General features: G+C 39.5%; 1 protein-coding gene across 2 annotated transcripts in view; it reads right to left on the bottom strand.

Moving 5' to 3' along the window:
- The window catches only part of mtmr9 (myotubularin related protein 9), a 107,891-nt gene that overhangs the window by 41,712 nt on the left and 48,498 nt on the right, over positions 1-17,681 (bottom strand). For both annotated transcript variants that reach the window (XM_039749463.1, XM_039749462.1), the window contains 3 exons: positions 16,157-16,374; positions 9,315-9,476; positions 2,505-2,646 (listed from right to left, as the gene is read on the bottom strand). In XM_039749463.1, the coding sequence (XP_039605397.1) occupies positions 2,505-2,646; positions 9,315-9,476; positions 16,157-16,374 (522 nt within the window). The remainder of the gene's footprint in view (positions 1-2,504; positions 2,647-9,314; positions 9,477-16,156; positions 16,375-17,681) is intronic.

Here is a 17,681-nt window from a genome sequence, read left to right as displayed (position 1 = left end):
AAAAGTACCGAGCGTTATTCAGGCAGTGGTGTAGACGTGTCTTCTCCTAGCCTCATAATGGTGTCTCATAAGAAATTCCTCTCAGCAGTGGTGATGAAGAGGCAAATCTGTCTTCAGGCAGTGAAAATGAAATGGTCAATAAAACCGAAAGTGATTCTGGTATCACTCGCACATGTGCAGTATGCTGTTCATATTATTATTAGTGTTATTATTGTTATTATTATTTGGATCATTATTATACTTTTATATAGCCCCGGAAGTGCTCCAGGTGCTCACTAACCTACTTTAGGCTGCACGTCCAGGTGTGGCTGCAGTCCAGCCCACATGGGCTCGTTAAGCCATGCGGCTCCCCCGGGTGGTGGTCATGAAGTCCAACAGGGATGAGCTCCAGTGTTCCACCATTGTGGTCCCGATGCAACCTAGGGGGGTTGTCACCAAGTGTTCCGAGGAACGTAGGGTGAAGCCCATGGGTGTTCCCCCAGCTCTTGTATCAAGGGGCGTCCTGCCACACTACTTTATAATAAGGGTGTAATAAACAAGAAAGAAAGGAAATAATTTAACTGTAAACCTGGTCCAGATGGTGCTTTCATCATCAATGAAACTCTTAGGGTAGAAAATGGGTTCATCTAGCTTCCAGACTCTTTAACATTACAAATAAAGACATACAAAATACTTATCAACTTGTATGCTAGATATCACTCCTTTTACATTCCACTACAATGCACATGTAGTGCTCAGATTACCACCTTGAGTATCATATGCAAGTAATGCATTAAATCTTTAAAACAAATACACATGTTAATGGAGCTTGTCATTGTTGTGCCTAGAATTACAACAGCATGCAGTTACAGAAATATGTCTCAGTAAAACTCTCTGACTGACCTAAAGTGCTATGAACGGCTGGTAATGACCCACATCAAATCCTCCATCCCAGTTGATCTAGACCAACACCAGTTTGCCTATCGGTCAAACAGATCAACTGAGGACGCCATCTGTGTGGCTCTACATGCTGCCCTCTCGCACTTGGAAAAGCCCAACACCTATGTTAGGATGCTCTTCATTGACTACAGCTCTGCATTTAATGCCATCATACCTAACCAGCTGATCCAAAAACTCTATGCACTAGGATGTGCTCCGTCCATATGCAACTGGTTACTGGATTTTCTCACCAACCACCCCCAGTCTGTCAGGATGGGCAGACACACATCCTCCACCTATACCCTGAGCACTGGTGTGCCGCAAGGATGTGTACTAAGTCCCTTTCTCTATGCACTCTTCACCCATAGCTGTGAACCCATCCACCAATCAAACATTATTGTTAAATCTGGGGATGACACAACTGTCATTGGGTTTGTAACAGACAACAATGAAGCTGCATATAGGGCAGAAGTTCAGAATCTGACAGCATGGTCCAACACCAACAACCTGGTCTTAAACACCAAAAAGACCAAAGAAGTTATTCTGGACTTTAGGACCACTAAAAAGACCAATCACAGTCCGATAACAATCAATGCAGAGGCTGTGGAGAGAGTTTCCAGCTTTAAGTTTCTAGGAGTCACCATCTCAGAGGACCTGTCCCGGGCTGACAACAACTTGGCTATATATAATAGGCAAAGCACAACAACGCCTCTATTTTCTCAGGAAGCTAAGGACAGCTGACCTCCCCCAGAAGCTGCTGGTTAATTTCTATAGATGCAATATAGAGAGCATCTTAACTAACTGCATGATGGCCTGCAGGTACAAAAGCTGCACCATGGCTGCTAAAGAAGCTCTGCAGCGGGTCGTAAAACAGCAGAGGCCATTATTGGGACTGAACTGCCATCACTCAAACTCTCGTATAAGACTTGCTAAGTGTGAGAAGGGCCAAAAACATTCTCAAGGGCAAAACTCATCCTGGAAATTCTTTGTTTGAGCTCCTCCCGTCAGGCAGACACTTTAGGTCAATCTGTGGACGCACAAACAGACTAAAAATAGCTGCCATAAACTTTCTGAACTCTGAATTTCCTCAGTCTGAGATCATTTTTAACTGAACATGTGCAATAAGCTATATTGGTAATGTGCAATACTGTATACTAATATAATACAATGTATAATATGTAATGTACTATTCATTAACAGGTGCAATAACAATTTATGCTGCTGTACTTTGAGCAGTAATAATTTGCTCTGGTTACTCAATCTCTTAACACTGAATATGACATATTTGGAATTATTTAACTTTTCTTTAAATGCAACTTGGGGTGTCACAAAAAGTAATTTTGTTGTGTTACACAATGACAATAAAGTGCTTGAACTTGAACAAAGTCACAGAGTCAGCGCTTTTAAAATATACTGGGTAGCCAAAAGAGGGTGTCACTCTTTTTTTCTCCAGACTGGATGGGCTTTTCAGCCATATTTGTGTTTGAAACCTTTAACTAAGCTTTTCCCTTCTAGTTAACATTCACACTCTCAAAACTTGAGACTGTCACTTACTGGAAATTTAACCTATCACGATGAAAGCTTACCTGAAGCCATTCTCTCTCCACCAGTGACTCAAAACCTCGCATGGTTCTGCAGGTTGGATCAAGAATGATCTGCGCAAGTGACGTCACCTGTAGTGTGGAGTCTGTCCCTTCTGTTCCATGAACGAGAACTGATGCACCTTCCCTGTAGAAATGATACAGATTTAATAAGCCATACTGAAAGGAAACCGGTATGCAGAACCAAGATAGGAGGCAAGATCACACAAAAAGTATACAGATAGGTAAAGGTTTACTTTCACAAATTCAAAAGCTAAAAGTAAATGTACTTTATTAAAGGTGAAAGTGAATGTTAAAATCAAGTCTTCATAATAAATAAACAGATTCTACTGCTGTTATCCATTGAGAAACTCAGTAGCACAAGGTAGCTGAAGCTTAAAAATTAATTTGCAATGAAATGTGCATTGTAACAGTGGAGACAGACAGACGCAGACCACCGCAGCTACTGGGCTCCACACGTTTCAGAAATGCCTCTGCCTGCTACAATATCTTTCAGTTATTTGAACTATTGAATCACTATATGACATAACATCATCAAATTGGCTTTAGATAAGCATTGTGGTTTATGGATATAGAGAGAGGGGTTAGGAGCAGGAGCTGATACAGTGCATTGCCGCACCCTCCACATTACAAACCAACTCAAGATTCCAGATTAGGAGCCATGTGATAGGTGACATCTCAGCACCACACTAGTTCAGATGGAATGGGACAGTATGAAGTTTTTTTTTTTTTTTTTTTTTTTTTTAAGGTGGCTGGAGTACCAATTCTGCCACCAACTCCAAGGTTTTTCCTTGCTGGTTGGAGGGCCTACATGCAGGGCTGGATGCAGATTAATGTCATACCCAGGACAGAGTTTATGCATATACAACATGTTAAAATGCTGAAGCTATTTTGTCACGGCATGTTTGCCTTTCCAATTGGACAGTAACATTAAAATTCTTTAGTTATTTGTTTAGACGAGCAGTTAGAAGGCAGATGTTGTGCAGCTTCATCTGTTCATCCACTGGAGTTGTTGATTCTGGTGTTTTGAGTCCTGAAATCTGCCTCTCCTCTTGGTCTTTGTTATCCTCTCCCTTAATGGCAGTCCCTTTGACTGAATGTGACACACCGTTTACTTCAAATGCATATTTTGCAGTTCATATTTTCTTGAATGTACCTGCCAGTTCTTTCAAGCTTACAATAGACTCCTAAACTATTGTCGTAACACTAAACAACAAAGGGCACACACACCAACGGCAACAACACACTGTATATGTTTACAACAAACCCTTCGAAGCCGTTCGAATGCCAGTGTATAATTTGATGTTACAGAAAGGTTTTTCCCTTACATCACGTGATATTTATTTTTAAAACATGTAATGTGCGCACTGCACACACATTTATATGTCCAATAGGGTTTTTTTAGGAAACTTTGTGACTGTAAACAGTTCATAGTAATCAGAAGACTGCTGTCTGTCGGCCCAGATAAACAAGAGCACCTCTGATCTCTGCAGTTCAAAATTATAGCCACTACTTTGAGCCTCGCTTTCATGAGGCATTGGATTGGTTTAGAAAAGTGGCATTCAGTGAGCCATCTAATTGTCCCCACCCAGTTTTCAACTTACGGTTGTCTCCAGATTTATATAAAGTAGTACCTTGAGATACAAGTGCCTCAACGTACGAGTTTTTTGAGATACGAGCCGTCAATAGGTCTATTTATTGCCTTGAGTTACGAGCCAAAATTCGAAATATGAGCCATCAAAGAGCTTGTCACCGCACATTCCAAGGAACTGACGACGGAGGAGTTGACGGAACTACAGACGCTGCAACATACGGAGGTTCTGCAGGAGATCGGTATCGTGGAGGAGGCAGAGGTGGAGGAAGTTACCTCATAAAGTGAGATAAAGGAAGTGTCTGCAATGTGGGAAAAATTTCAAACTTCAAAGAGAAGAAACACCATGAAAATGTTTCAACTGATAGTGCAGTGGCGCTATTTAATGACACTTGCCTAACACTTGAATTTATTGAAAAGAAACATCCTGGAAAAGTTACAACTGATTGCGCAGCGGCTGTATTTAATGACACTTGCCTAACACATTTTAGAAACATTCTGAAAGGGAGGATGAAACAGACCTCATTGGACAGGTTTTTATCGAAAACCCTGCAGATGAAAGTGAGGAAGGTGCGGCGAAAAGGGTAAAAATCAGTGAATAACATTCAGTTATTCAGTACAGCCTTTCTCAGCCACCTCCGTCAGCATCTTCAACTCGTCTGATCTCCAAGGTAAATGCTGTACATTATACTGTACTTAATAACACCCGTTTATTGCAGTACATTCTATTGTATTGTGTTTTTACACAAGATTCGTTATTTATAAGTACATTTTTCTTATTTAAAAACATGCAACAAAAAAATTGCAGTGTTTTTTGGGGGTCCGGAACGGATTAATGGCATTTCAATTCATTCAATGGGGAAAATTGATTTGAGATAAGAGCATTTTGACTTAAGAGCTTGGTCACGGAACAAATTAAACCCATATCTCAAGGTATTATTGTATTATACATCTGGCATCAATGAGACTAGCAGTTTACAGACACTTCCCATCCAACCTAATGGAGCTTTAGAGGATCTGCCATACAGAATGGGATAAAGTGCCCAAATCCAGGTGTGCAAAGCACTGAACTGCAGCAAAAACAGTTTCAACAAAGTACTAATTTAGGGTCTGAATACTTATATGAAAGAGAGAGATTTCAGTTTTTGACTTTTAGTAAATTTGCAAACCTTTTTGAAAACCTGTTTTCACTTGGGCTATGGAGTATAGACTGATGGGCCAAAATGGCAAATTTATCATTTAAAATGAAATCTACAACACAATAAAGTGTGCAGAAAGTGAAGGGGCCGGAGTACTTTCTAAATCCACTGAATATTATCAAGGGTAAACTAAATAGGATTTTCACATGTTTAATAAAGCACTCAGTTTAAAAATAAATAACTAAATCAGCTCCAAAAAAAAAAAAATCAATCAGGTCGAAAGCACTGTAGCAGTGTGTGTGATGAAGGACTGACGAGTAAGTTTTAAATAGGTAAGTGCTGCAAGGTGCACATGTAAATCAAGGCTAATAATTTAGACATTCCCAGTATAAACTTGTCCACCTATATAAAACGAATCTTAGAAGATTAAGTGCCTTTTGTGAACACTTTTTCAAGATAAAATATGTTCCAAAACAACCAATGGAGTAAAGAGAAACCAAATTGATATCAAATAATGTAAATGAAAAGAAAAAAACACATAAAATCATATCACAAACACTGGGATTTAATTACCATAAATAATTGCATATAAGTCCAAAAAATCAATCATAAAATCAGACCCCGACTTATATGCCCATTCAAAAATACGACACTTCATTTTTTTAATGTTTTTTTTTTTACATCTTCTTGCCTCCTCCAATCTCGCACCAGTTTCTCAGACACATCAAATTTTGTTGCTGCCACTTTTGCCACTTCAATGACTTTTAATTTAGAACCAGCTTCTTATTTTCTTCTAATCGAAAACTAAATTGTAGATAAGGGATGCTCTTCCGATAAAGTTATATGAGGGTGTGATATACAAAAAACACAAAAGAGTGCAAACGTCGCTTTGGAATAGTGTGGGTATTTGGGAAAAGAAAATCCAAACACATTTCTCCAGTTTTGATGTCACTACACTGGTTACCTGTGTCTTTCAGAATTGACTTTAAAATTCTGCTTAGGGTTTATAAAGCCTTAAATAATCTGCTCCATCTTATATATCAGAGTGTCTTACACCTTACATTCCAAATCGTAACCTTAGATCCACAAATGAGTGTCTCCTTAGAATTCCAAAAGCAAAACTTAAAAGAAGTGGTGAGGCGGCCTTCTGCTATTATGTACCTAAAATCTGGAATAGCCTGCCAATAGGAATTCACCAGGCTGATACAGAGGAGCACTTTAAAAAACTGCTGAAAACACATTACTTTAACACGGCTTTCTCATAACTTCACTTTAATTTAATCCTGATACTCTGTATGTTCAATTTATTATAATAACTATTCATGGTGGCTCTAAAATACGTACTAACCCCTACTTTCTCTTCTGTTTCTTTTTCCGGTTTATTTGCGGTGGCGGCCTGTACCACCGCCACCTACTCAAAGCATCATGAAGCTCCAACATTGATGGACTAAAAGCCAGAACTCTGCATGACCATCATCATCAAGTCCTTCCGTGAGAACCCTAAATACAAAGAGGACTGTTTCTTTTATGTTAGGTAGAATGCCCAGAGGGGACTGGGCGGTCTCATGGTCTGGAACCCCTGCAGATTTTATTTTTTCTCCATCCGCCTGGAGTTTTTTTTTCTGTCCTCCCTGGCCATCGGACCTTACTCTTATTCTATGTTATTTAATGCTAACTTATTTTAATCTTTTACTAGGTCTTTTATTTTTCTATTCTTCATTATGTAAAGCACTTTGAGCTACATTTCTTGTATGAAAATGTGCTATATAAATAAATGTTGTTGTTGTTGTTATTACCGTGTGGTCACGTAGTCACAATACATAGAAAAAAAGGCCATGTGCCCCATGGTTACTCTCTCAGGTGGGCATTAGCATATTGTAATCTCTTGGACCAATAGTGTGAGATGTCCGCATTCGACTTATACGGCCAACATTATAAAATACCAGAAATTATACAGTAAAATCAAGCCCCAACTTATCCATGGGAGAACTTAAACACGAGTATATACGGTATACATAACCTTCTAAATGCTAATGCATTAACCCAGAAATAAAACTCAAAATCACCAAAAGGAACAAAAAATAAAAATTGTAGCAGTCTCATTAGCAGAACGTATTTTATCTTTGAAAAGTCTTTACTCACACATTTCTGATTCAACTGACTTTTTCCAAATACCATTTAAAAGTTAAAATAAGGACTCAAATATAAAAAAGTGATGTACCAGAGTTATACAATGTAATGGAAAAAAAAATCATACTTCTTAACTAATGGGCAGCCACTTATCTTATAATAGGTTGATTAAAATGTTCAATAAATGAGTCTCCTGTATTACAGATGACATTCTGGTGACTATGGATTAGTCAATAATCTAGGGACCAGTGTTCAGATACTGGCTTGGTCCCCGTGTGTGTGCTTTTTGTCATGCAGACTCAATGAGAAAGTGCACAGTGTATCCGTCCATCCATTATCCAACCCGCTATATCCTAAATACAGGATCACGGAGGTCTGCTAGAGCAAATCCCAGCCAACACAGGCCGCAAGGCAGGAAACAAAGGCCCCGGGCAAGGCACCAGCCCACCGCAGGGTGTGCACACACACACACACACAGGGACAATTCAGAATCACCAATGCACCTAACCTGCATGTCTTTGGACTGTGGGAGGAAACCCACCCAGACACGTGGAGAACATGCAGACTCCACACAGGGAGGACGCGGGAAGCAAACCCGGGTCTCCTAAGTGTGAGGCAGCAGCGTTACCACTGCGCCACCATGCACAGTGTAACAATTTGCAAATCTCAAACGCATGAAGAATTAGAGTTAACTGATGTCTCAAAACTGGTTTGTTAGGATTGAGTGTAAATGTGGGTCCTGTTACAGAATGTGGTCCAGTCCAAGACTCTGGTTTTATACTCAGTGCTGTCAGGACAGGTCCCAGCTCCTGCTCTGAGATGCTATAATAGAAAACAAATTAGGTCAATAGGCTGCATGTGTTGAAACAAGACCATAACAAACGTCTTGTAGCAATAAATGATTAACATATGCACTTTGACAAGCCCTTAAAGTCCCAGTTCTGAAGTGTTACCAAAATGTCCCAGTGATTGAAAAGGAAGGGGCAAGATCTTACTATTATGCTCTTTCAGAAGAATCCTTCCATTTTTTTCCAAGTGTCTCTTTAAGGCTACATCACATTAGATGAGTTTTTCAGCAATTTTCAGGCTTCATGCACATCATCTTAACCAGTTGGAGGCAGTTGGTGGTGCGGTCCTGTGACAGACCAAACAACTGAGACCAACTAGTCTGTGTTTGGCTAGAATAAAATCAAACCGGTCTGATTTTGTCTTTCGTCACGGGGCAGGCTGCTGAGAACCAAAAAGCATTCAGCAAGCAGTACAATGCATAGAATGTAGTAATGACAGTCTGAAAACACCATAAATAATAACCATTCACAAAGCACCGGTACAACACTGGCTCCGTCAAGATCATGAGTGGGTATGGACCTCACAAGCAGAAAGGAAGCACCTCTATTTTGATGTCTCATATTTTACACGGCATTACAGAATGAAAAAAAGAGATAAAGGGCAGAGATTCCTGCTGAACTTGCTGCAGGTGTTAACACTTTGTAAACTGCCGGCTCCGTTAGGCAGCACGCTATTGGAGGTCAGAAGAAGGGACGAGCACGACTGTGCTGAAAGACCAGTGCTCTGTAAATGTGACATGGGATGCGATTTCCAGTCGTGTAATTTGACTCCGTGTAGTGACTAGATCACTGACAGTGATCAGGAAATCTGACGCAGTCCGTGACAAACAAAATCGTGTAATGCGACATCAGCCTTACACAAGTCATTCAAGTACTGCATCACTGTTGCATCCCAGCCAACACTCTGATCTTCCTGGCTTTTTTGAAATAAGGTAAGCGTATTCTGTGTAACTCAGGGGTGTTTACAGTTACTATAGCTACTTAGTTAAATACCAGAATACTATTTTCATGTTATTTATGTATCATACTGAGAGTTTAAAGGGCTCCTGGTATGGGAAGGCTTTGATAAAATTGTTATTTTAATTACCTGTCTATACACTGAGCAGCAAGGCAGGCTGTAGTTAGAATTTCTTTGACATGAGTCAGCCAGTTGGAAGCCTCCAGTTTGCTCAGCCACCGATCCATGTTATGAGACTGGTCATTACAGGCTTCCACAAGTTTAATTAGGCTCTCCTGAAGGATGCTGGACCTGGACAAAGAAAAGAAAAATAAATCATAAAAGAAATCGCATCTGCTTTTACTCTACCTTTATTGATAGTTCAACTGGAGGCAGCTAGTGGCAAGATGAGCAAAGTAAGCCTGACCTCTGGCCAAAGTAAATTATTTCAGACACTCTTATGCCTTCTCAAGCATCAGTGTGTGCTGCTATTCTATGCAGCTATTTTGTGTATTTAAATCAAAGTCAAAGCAAACTTTATTGTCATCTCAACCATATACAAGTATAGAGATAGACGAAATTGTGAAGCTCAGGGTCCACAGTGTAACAACATGAAGTGCAAATAAAAATTGAAAATTAAAATCACAAACAAAATTTTAATTTAAAATTAAAATCACAAACAAAATTTTAATTTAAAATTAAAATCACAAACAAGGCAAGGTATTGTGCAAAGACAAGACAAAAAAGTAGCAGCAACATTGACGTTAGGGCTGGGCGATATATCAAAAATTTATCGTTACCGAAATTTATGACTCTCATCGACGTCATTTTGCCCATGTTGGTAAATTCGGTATTTTAAAAAAAAAGAAAAGGCATGTGCAGGTTGGCGATGTTCATGTCCCTTTAAGACGCTGTGCTACGTTACAGACTTGACGGGGTGGAGTCACATGACTCTACTACCTGTAACAAGACGAGACACGGGTGAACAAATGGAGGACGATTTAAATGTTGAAGCAGCAGCGACGAAGGTAGAGCTGGTGGAGGAGGAAGAGGAGACGCTTGTTAACAAAAAAAATGCATCATCAATCGTTTGGCAACATTTTGGATTCAACAAGGATGATATTGATCAAAAAATTGTTAAATGTAAACTCTGCAAAAGACTGTTGCGTCAAGTCAAGGTAACACAACCAACCTCTTCCACCACCTGCAGCACAACCATGTGATTCAATTCGAAGACATAAAAAAGCTCAAAGCGAGAAGAGATTAGGAGGACCAGCAAAAACGTCTTCCTCCACCAGGCAGCGGTCAATAACCGAAGCATTTGCTAGTACTCAACTATATGAGCGAACTTCAAAAAGATGGCAAGAAATCACAAATGCTATAGGCTACCACATAGCAAAAGACATGGCTCCTATTGCTACAGTGGAGCCAACGGGTTCAGACACTTCATGAAAATAATTGACAAGAGATACGAACTGACATCACGAAAATATTTTTCAAAAACTATCATTTCCAGCATGTGCAGCACAGAGAGGAAAAAGGTTGCTGCCGAATTGAGATACGTTAAGCACGTTGCAGCCACATCCGATCTCTGGTCCAGCCGCACAATGGAGCCGTATATTAGTCTCACAGTTCATTACATCGACAACAAATGGGAGCTGCGTACCAGAGTGCTCGAGACGGCCTATTTTCCATCTGATCACACGGGGGAGATGGTTGGACAGGGGTTGAGAGCGATGCTGTCTGCATGGGACATCAGTGAAGAGGACCTTGTTGCTATAACAACTGACAACGGCCCAAATATTGTGAAAGCTGTCAAGCTCAATAAATGGACACGGGTGCAATGTTTTGGGCACAGGCTGCACCTGGCAGTCGGTAAGTGTGTACATCTTAATATATTTGGGTGGTGACATCTGGTGTGTTTTAAAGTGACTTTAATTCTGTGTGTCATATTCAAAATTGAAAGTATTAATGTTTGAATAATGTTTATATAGGCATAAAAATACTTAAGACTGCTGAGCAGCAGTGTATCCAGAAAGTTTTACAGAAGACTTATTGTGAGCCAGTGTTGATCATGTTGTGCTGTGAAATGTAGCAAAATACATGATTTTTAAAATGTTTTATTACTGTGCCAACCCTTTTTAATTTTGTAAATATGGTCTGAGAGGTCTTATTTAATTCTTACTTTATTTTGCTTGCTTTATTTGAGAATTAGACCATGAATTGGGGTGATGTTGGGTGTGAAGATTTGGATAGATATGCTACCTCAAGGCCTTAGCAGAGATAGGCCTTTGTCCATGATGGCATTACATTTGCACAATCATTGTTTACTTTGTGAATAGCCAATGTGAAACATATTTATTATTAAACTATTTTGTTTACAAGGGATACACATTTTTTAGAGAGCATGGTTACATATTGTATCCTACACTTTTTATTTTGTTCAGTTAATAAATCTTAACCACTAAAAGTACTTACTACTATTGTCTTCATTTATTTTCAGTGACATTTTACAGTCCTTTAAAGTGGTAATAATATAATTGCAATGAATAGGTCTAGGGGGAATAATATTATCAAAATAACTGGAGGAACTATGCTGCCTGCCACAGCCCCATCAAATGAAAAAAAAAAAAGTTTGTTTTTTTGGCACTTGGGGTGGTTATCGTCCATTTATCGTTATCGAGGTTAACTGCTCAATTTATCGTGATATTGATTTTAGGCCATATCGCCCATGTTTAATTGACGTGTAGTAAACAATATGAACGTTATTACAATGTATAGTATTGTGCAATCAAGATACAAAAATATTGTCAATAAATATGTAATATAATAAATAAATAATAGATATAGATAATATAGCACAGTGTGAGGTAGTACAGAAATGGCAGCATGTATGATGATAGTTGTTTAAGACGTGTAAACGATGACAGGTCAGAATGTTTCACAGCTGAAGGATATCAAAGAATGTCCAGTACTGTGTGCAAAATACTTAAAATAAATGAAATTCTGTATTAACAAGAAACTGACTCGTTTCCTTATTTATCATGACACTCTCGTATCCAATGAAATTGTTTCTTCAACTTTTCCAAGCAAATAATAAATACAAGAATGAGTAGAAGCTGAAAGCATTAAAAGAACAGAGAACAAAATAAAAAACGAGCAACAGGAAGTAGCACTACTAGTATTTAAAAAAAAAAAAAAAAAATCGGAAGTGGTCTCAGATATCGGGATGGATATTTCAGTAGTAAACCACAAGACAATGGCTATATGTTTATATTATGTACATCAAAGAACCATCAACAACAAATCAAATTAATAATATATTGAACAATTATTATAAAGGTAAAGCTGAATAAATCGGACTCTGCAACTGCATGAATAAAAGGTAAAGTACCACCTCCGATTGGTGGAAATAGCCTAAAGGTTAATAGTAAATAATATACGTTTTGTACCTAATACTTGTATGCAAAATTTGGTTGACCTAAGTGAAAGCGTACTTAAGTTATCGTGTTTACATACACACAGACAGACACACAGACATAATTCTAAAAATGGTACTTTCAGACTCAGGGAGGTCTAAAACGTCGAGATTCATCAAAATCTCAAAATGGAGTTTTTGGAGAATTCCAATACTTCGGATTCGGAAATTCAAGGTGGTCTAAAACGTTGAGATTCATTAAAATTTTGACATTTAATCTTTGGGCAATTGCAATACTTTCCCTATACTTCATATACAAGAAAGTAAAAATATATGTAACTAGACTAAGACAGAAATCAGTACCATAAGCTCTTTGTCAGTACAAGAGCAGCTACCCTGTAGAAGAGAAACCAAGCAGTTCTAAAAATACTGAATTAAAAAGGTGCGTTTTCAAAAGATGCCTAAATATGAGTAAATGAGGTGCAGCTCGAATAGCCAAAAGGAGATCAGTCCACATCTTTGGAAGCAAGAAGAAAAAAGTACCATCCAGTCATGGTATGCCTGGTAAGAGGAAACAGAATGAGTGGATAGGGAGAAGCAAAAAGGAGACTTTCCTGAAGAGACATATGGAAAGACCAAAGACGTGTATATTGAGGAGCAGAAACTTTCAGAGAACTGTAGATCAAGACGGGAGTTTTGAACTGAATGCTTGCAGCAACAGGAAGCCAGATAAGAGACCATGGCAGAGGAGTAGTAGGAATGAAACGAGGAACACAGAACAATAGTTGAGTAGCTAGCTGCATTCTGGAGGAGCAGGAAAGGTCTGAGAGCAGTTGAATGAAGTTCCACCAGGAGACAGTTGTTGATCGAGAACCAGTGTTTGAACAAAGAGCTGCGTGGCATAATTAGTGAAGAAGGGTTAAATCCTCTGATTATTATGAAGAATGAAGTAACATGATTGGTTCGCTGAAAAAATAAAATCAATGAATGAAAGTATGGAGTCCAGAGCCATGCCATGATTCCTGATCGTGACGGACGGTAAAAAGAGTGGCACCTTAAAGAGTACCACTTAGAGACAAATCTGAGGAAGTAAAATCAGATGGCAGGTACAGGATATCTGACTTTGAAGGAGTAACTTAAAGGTGATAATCATTCATTCATGATGAGATGGCAGACAGACAGCTGGAGAGCTGGGCTGAAACCTGTGGATTTTAAGAGGGAATACAGGCAGTAGGAGAAGTAATAAGAAGAAATAGCCTTGTCTAAGGAGCAAATGTTGACAGAAAAGCGAAGTGAACTCAACACTGATCCTTAAAACACACCTGTGGAGAGTTTCTGTGGAGAAAACATGGAGTTAGACAAGGAGACACAAAAGTATCAGTCTAAAATGGTAGGACTTGAATTAGTCCAAAGCAGGATCACAGACTCTGATGTTATTGAGGCATGAGATAAGCAGGGAGTGGATGACAGTATTGAAAGCTGATGAAAGGTCAAGAAGGATAAGGACAGAGGAGAGAGAGTTATATTAGACAGCAATGAACAGTCAGTTCTTGAAGGTGACCTAATCTACCTTACAGTGATGCCATAGTTTTTCATTTTGTTATAATGGATTTGATGGTGGCTCCATGAGATATTCAAAGTTTGGGATTTTGTTTATAACCCAACCCTGATGTCTGCAGTTTTGTATTCTGACATGTTTGGTGTGCTCCTTGGTCTTCATGTTGCTTCCTTAGTGGTGTTGCAGAGTCAGGGGCCCTTTCAAAACTGACATCATGTGACAGAACATGTGACACTTTGATTACACATAGTTGGACCCTAATTAACTAATTATGTGACTTCTGAAGTTAATTGGTTGGATCAGATCTTATTTAGGGGTTTCATAGCAAAAGGGAATAAATACATATGCACTCCAAAATTTTCAGTTTTTATTTCTTACATATACATACGTACATATACTGTATATACATATATACTAGACATTATGCCCGTTACAATAACGGGCGCTAGAACAGAAGTGCATAAACATTAGTAGGAACAGTCCATATTAAATAGCAAGGGACCTTGTATGTGGCTGTAACATGCGTCACTGTATTGTGTGCCTTTAATTTTCTCTCGCAGTAATACTGGTTTGCATTTCTGTAAAATGCCTGTAATTTTCTCTGACAGTAACTCGCGTGCGTCTGTCTCTCTCTCTGTCCACAGGGAGAGACTGAACACGTGCGACCCCGCACATGTGTACTTCACCAGAAGACACACACACCCACGGACACCTGGACGCACACAGTGGTTTTATTAAAGAGGATGATATATAAAAGCCAAATACCACTGACTCAGTCATCACAAAATCTCCCAAACCAGAAGGACTTGGAATTTGGATTGTAGGTTACCCTTGGCCCACAGGTGCTTGCTATGAAACGGTTTTAAAAATTTCATGGTCCAAGCGCAAAATTTCTTATAGCGTTTTAGACCTGTTTGTAATGTCCGTCTGATTTAGATCTGTTTTTTTTCTATAATTTGCTTGAATATTCCGTTGATTTTGCGACTCTCTCCTCACGCTAAGCATCATAGTTCGCTTGCAGTACCGATTTGTTAGCATGAATCTGACAGAGATTCATGGGGCTGCAGGGAAGGGGGCGGGGCCCTCCTCACTCACGCATCTGCCTCAGGACATAACCTTAACTCCGCTTAGTTAGCAAACGAGAGAACTACTTAACGGATTTAGATCTTTTTTTTTCTATAATTTGCTTGAACATTCCAGTTGATTTTACGACTTCTCTCATTGTGCTAAGAATCATAGTTCGCTTGCAGGAGCGATACATTCGCGCTAATCTGAGACAGAGGCAGCAGGACGAGGGGAAGAGGAAGAGTGTCCTCTTTTACTAATATGCGGGCAAAGCCGTGGGGGATGGCTAGTTTTATATATACAAGATATTTTATTTTCATTTCCGCTTCAACAATTTGGACTATACTGTTAAATCTAATACATAAAATCCAAATGAAACTCCATTTTAATTGGGATTGTAATGCGACAAATCAGGATCATTTCCTCTTGGAGATACATAAGTATAATCTATCTATCCTTGTACAGTATATAAATACAATTTTTTCAGTTGTACTTGAGCTGTTGGTGTTTTGGTCACTGAACACTGCAGTTATAAGTGATAATGGGTAGGTTAATATGCCTTTAAAACAATCACCAAATCATTGCTCTTCAATTTTCATCTATAATAATATATATCCAAATAAATAATCAATAGAGTAAATTCAACTGGTGAAACTATCAAATGGAAATTCCCACATCTTTACCTTTCACCACCAGAGGGCACATTTTTCACACTCACTGAAGTGGATTAAAGCTAAATTCGCAAGCACAGCTATGTTATGGCTTTTTAAGGACTATGTTTACTTACTGATAAATAAAAATCTGAACTGGTGAAGTCAACACTGAACTGCTCATTTCTTGATCATGTGGCAACTTTGCTAGTGAATGCTTTAATGAGCAGTTCTCTTTGGTGACAATGAATTTCAGTGACCTCTACATTTTACTGCCACCAGCACCCCACAGCTACTGTACCTGTCAATGGCCTTGTGGATTCTTCTCCATTGAGGGTAATGAGCTTCCTGCTCAAAACCTCCACCCCTAGCTTTGGCCTGTTGAGCGATAGAGAGAGTTCGGGTGTCGATAATGAACCCACGTTTTCCAACTCGCAGGGTAGCATTGATCAGCTTCTCATCCTCTTTGCAGCGCCGCCCATTGGTACCAGTGAGGGGCTGCCCGCTGCGCATCATAACCTGGAAGGAAAGAGAGGAACGCTCACATTCAAGTTCAATGTCATTATCTTGTTTACCACCGGATTCTTACTTGCTTGTCTCCCACAGAATAGTGAAAGTAGTACAAATCAAAAAACAGATCAAGAATACAACCTCATACAACAAATACAAGAAAGACATATCAAGGGCACTCTTGTTGGGCAGCTTTCTGACCCTTTGTCTCTAAATCTAATGATTTGAGGTTGATGTGCCTGAAGAAAATAGAAAGCTACGAGGGATGTTCCAAACATTTCCGCACCTTTTTTTTTTTAACTCTATTCAGAAACAAATTACTGTATATCACTTTTCTTCATAGTCACCTTCCTTTAAGTCATGTCAAGTTGGGGAGTTGCCACATCCACCACACGACAAAACAGCTCGGGATCTCGGTTGGCAACCACCCAGGTAGACACGCGGTCCAGTCCCATACTCTGGAAATGACCTTCTATCTGCCGCAGCCAGGTGTTACGTGGGCGACCCCTTGGTCTGGTCCAGCCACTGATGGTCCACCCATTGGAGAGCCAATGGGGTCAGGTCTGTCAGAGATCAGAACTGGTGTGGTGCTGAGGTTTTGCCCGCTGCACGGCAGCACTCGGGTCCCAGTTTGAGGCGGCCCATCTGGGTAGGCGCATGGAACGTCATGTCTCTCCGTCATGATGATCATCTTCCTCACCTTCCTTTGTGATGCCATTTTCTTCGCATCGTACCAACTTTTTAATGCTATCAGCATAAAGTGTTTTTGGTTGACCGCGTAGCCACTGATGCACCACTGCTTTCACATCACCATCATCGCATGTAGCTAGACGTCAGGAGCGCTCTCTGCATCTATTGCACTAGTATAGCTGTTTTCAAACATTTCAATCCGCTCATAGACATAGACTCATAGACGAGAGAGAGAACTTTATCTTCATACTGAGCACACATGTGGAGATGAATTTGTGCTCCCTAAACACCTTCTTGCCCATAAAAAAATGTATGACAGAAAGCTGTTCCTCTTTGGTGCAATTTATAAGCTTAACGCAGCCATCTTCACCACAGGGTGACAACTCTTATACTAAACTGCAAGGGCAGGCGGCTTGCCAGACAGAAACAGTCACATGACACTCTCAGACATGACCAATCACGATCCCTTCCGCCTTCACCATTTCCAATGAACATATAAAAGTGCGGAAACTTTTTCAACATCATTTGTAAGTTCTACATCATTATTTTTAAGCACCAGAGGACAAATGGTGGTGTATTAAAGGTTTACTGTATATATGTAAAAGGTTTTCATTATAACAACATGA

Source organism: Polypterus senegalus, chromosome 3 (genome assembly GCF_016835505.1).
Source record: "Polypterus senegalus isolate Bchr_013 chromosome 3, ASM1683550v1, whole genome shotgun sequence".
Taxonomy (NCBI): domain Eukaryota; kingdom Metazoa; phylum Chordata; class Cladistia; order Polypteriformes; family Polypteridae; genus Polypterus; species Polypterus senegalus.
The sequence above is the reverse complement of the archived record's forward strand: the minus strand, read 5'-3'. Positions and strand labels throughout refer to the sequence as shown.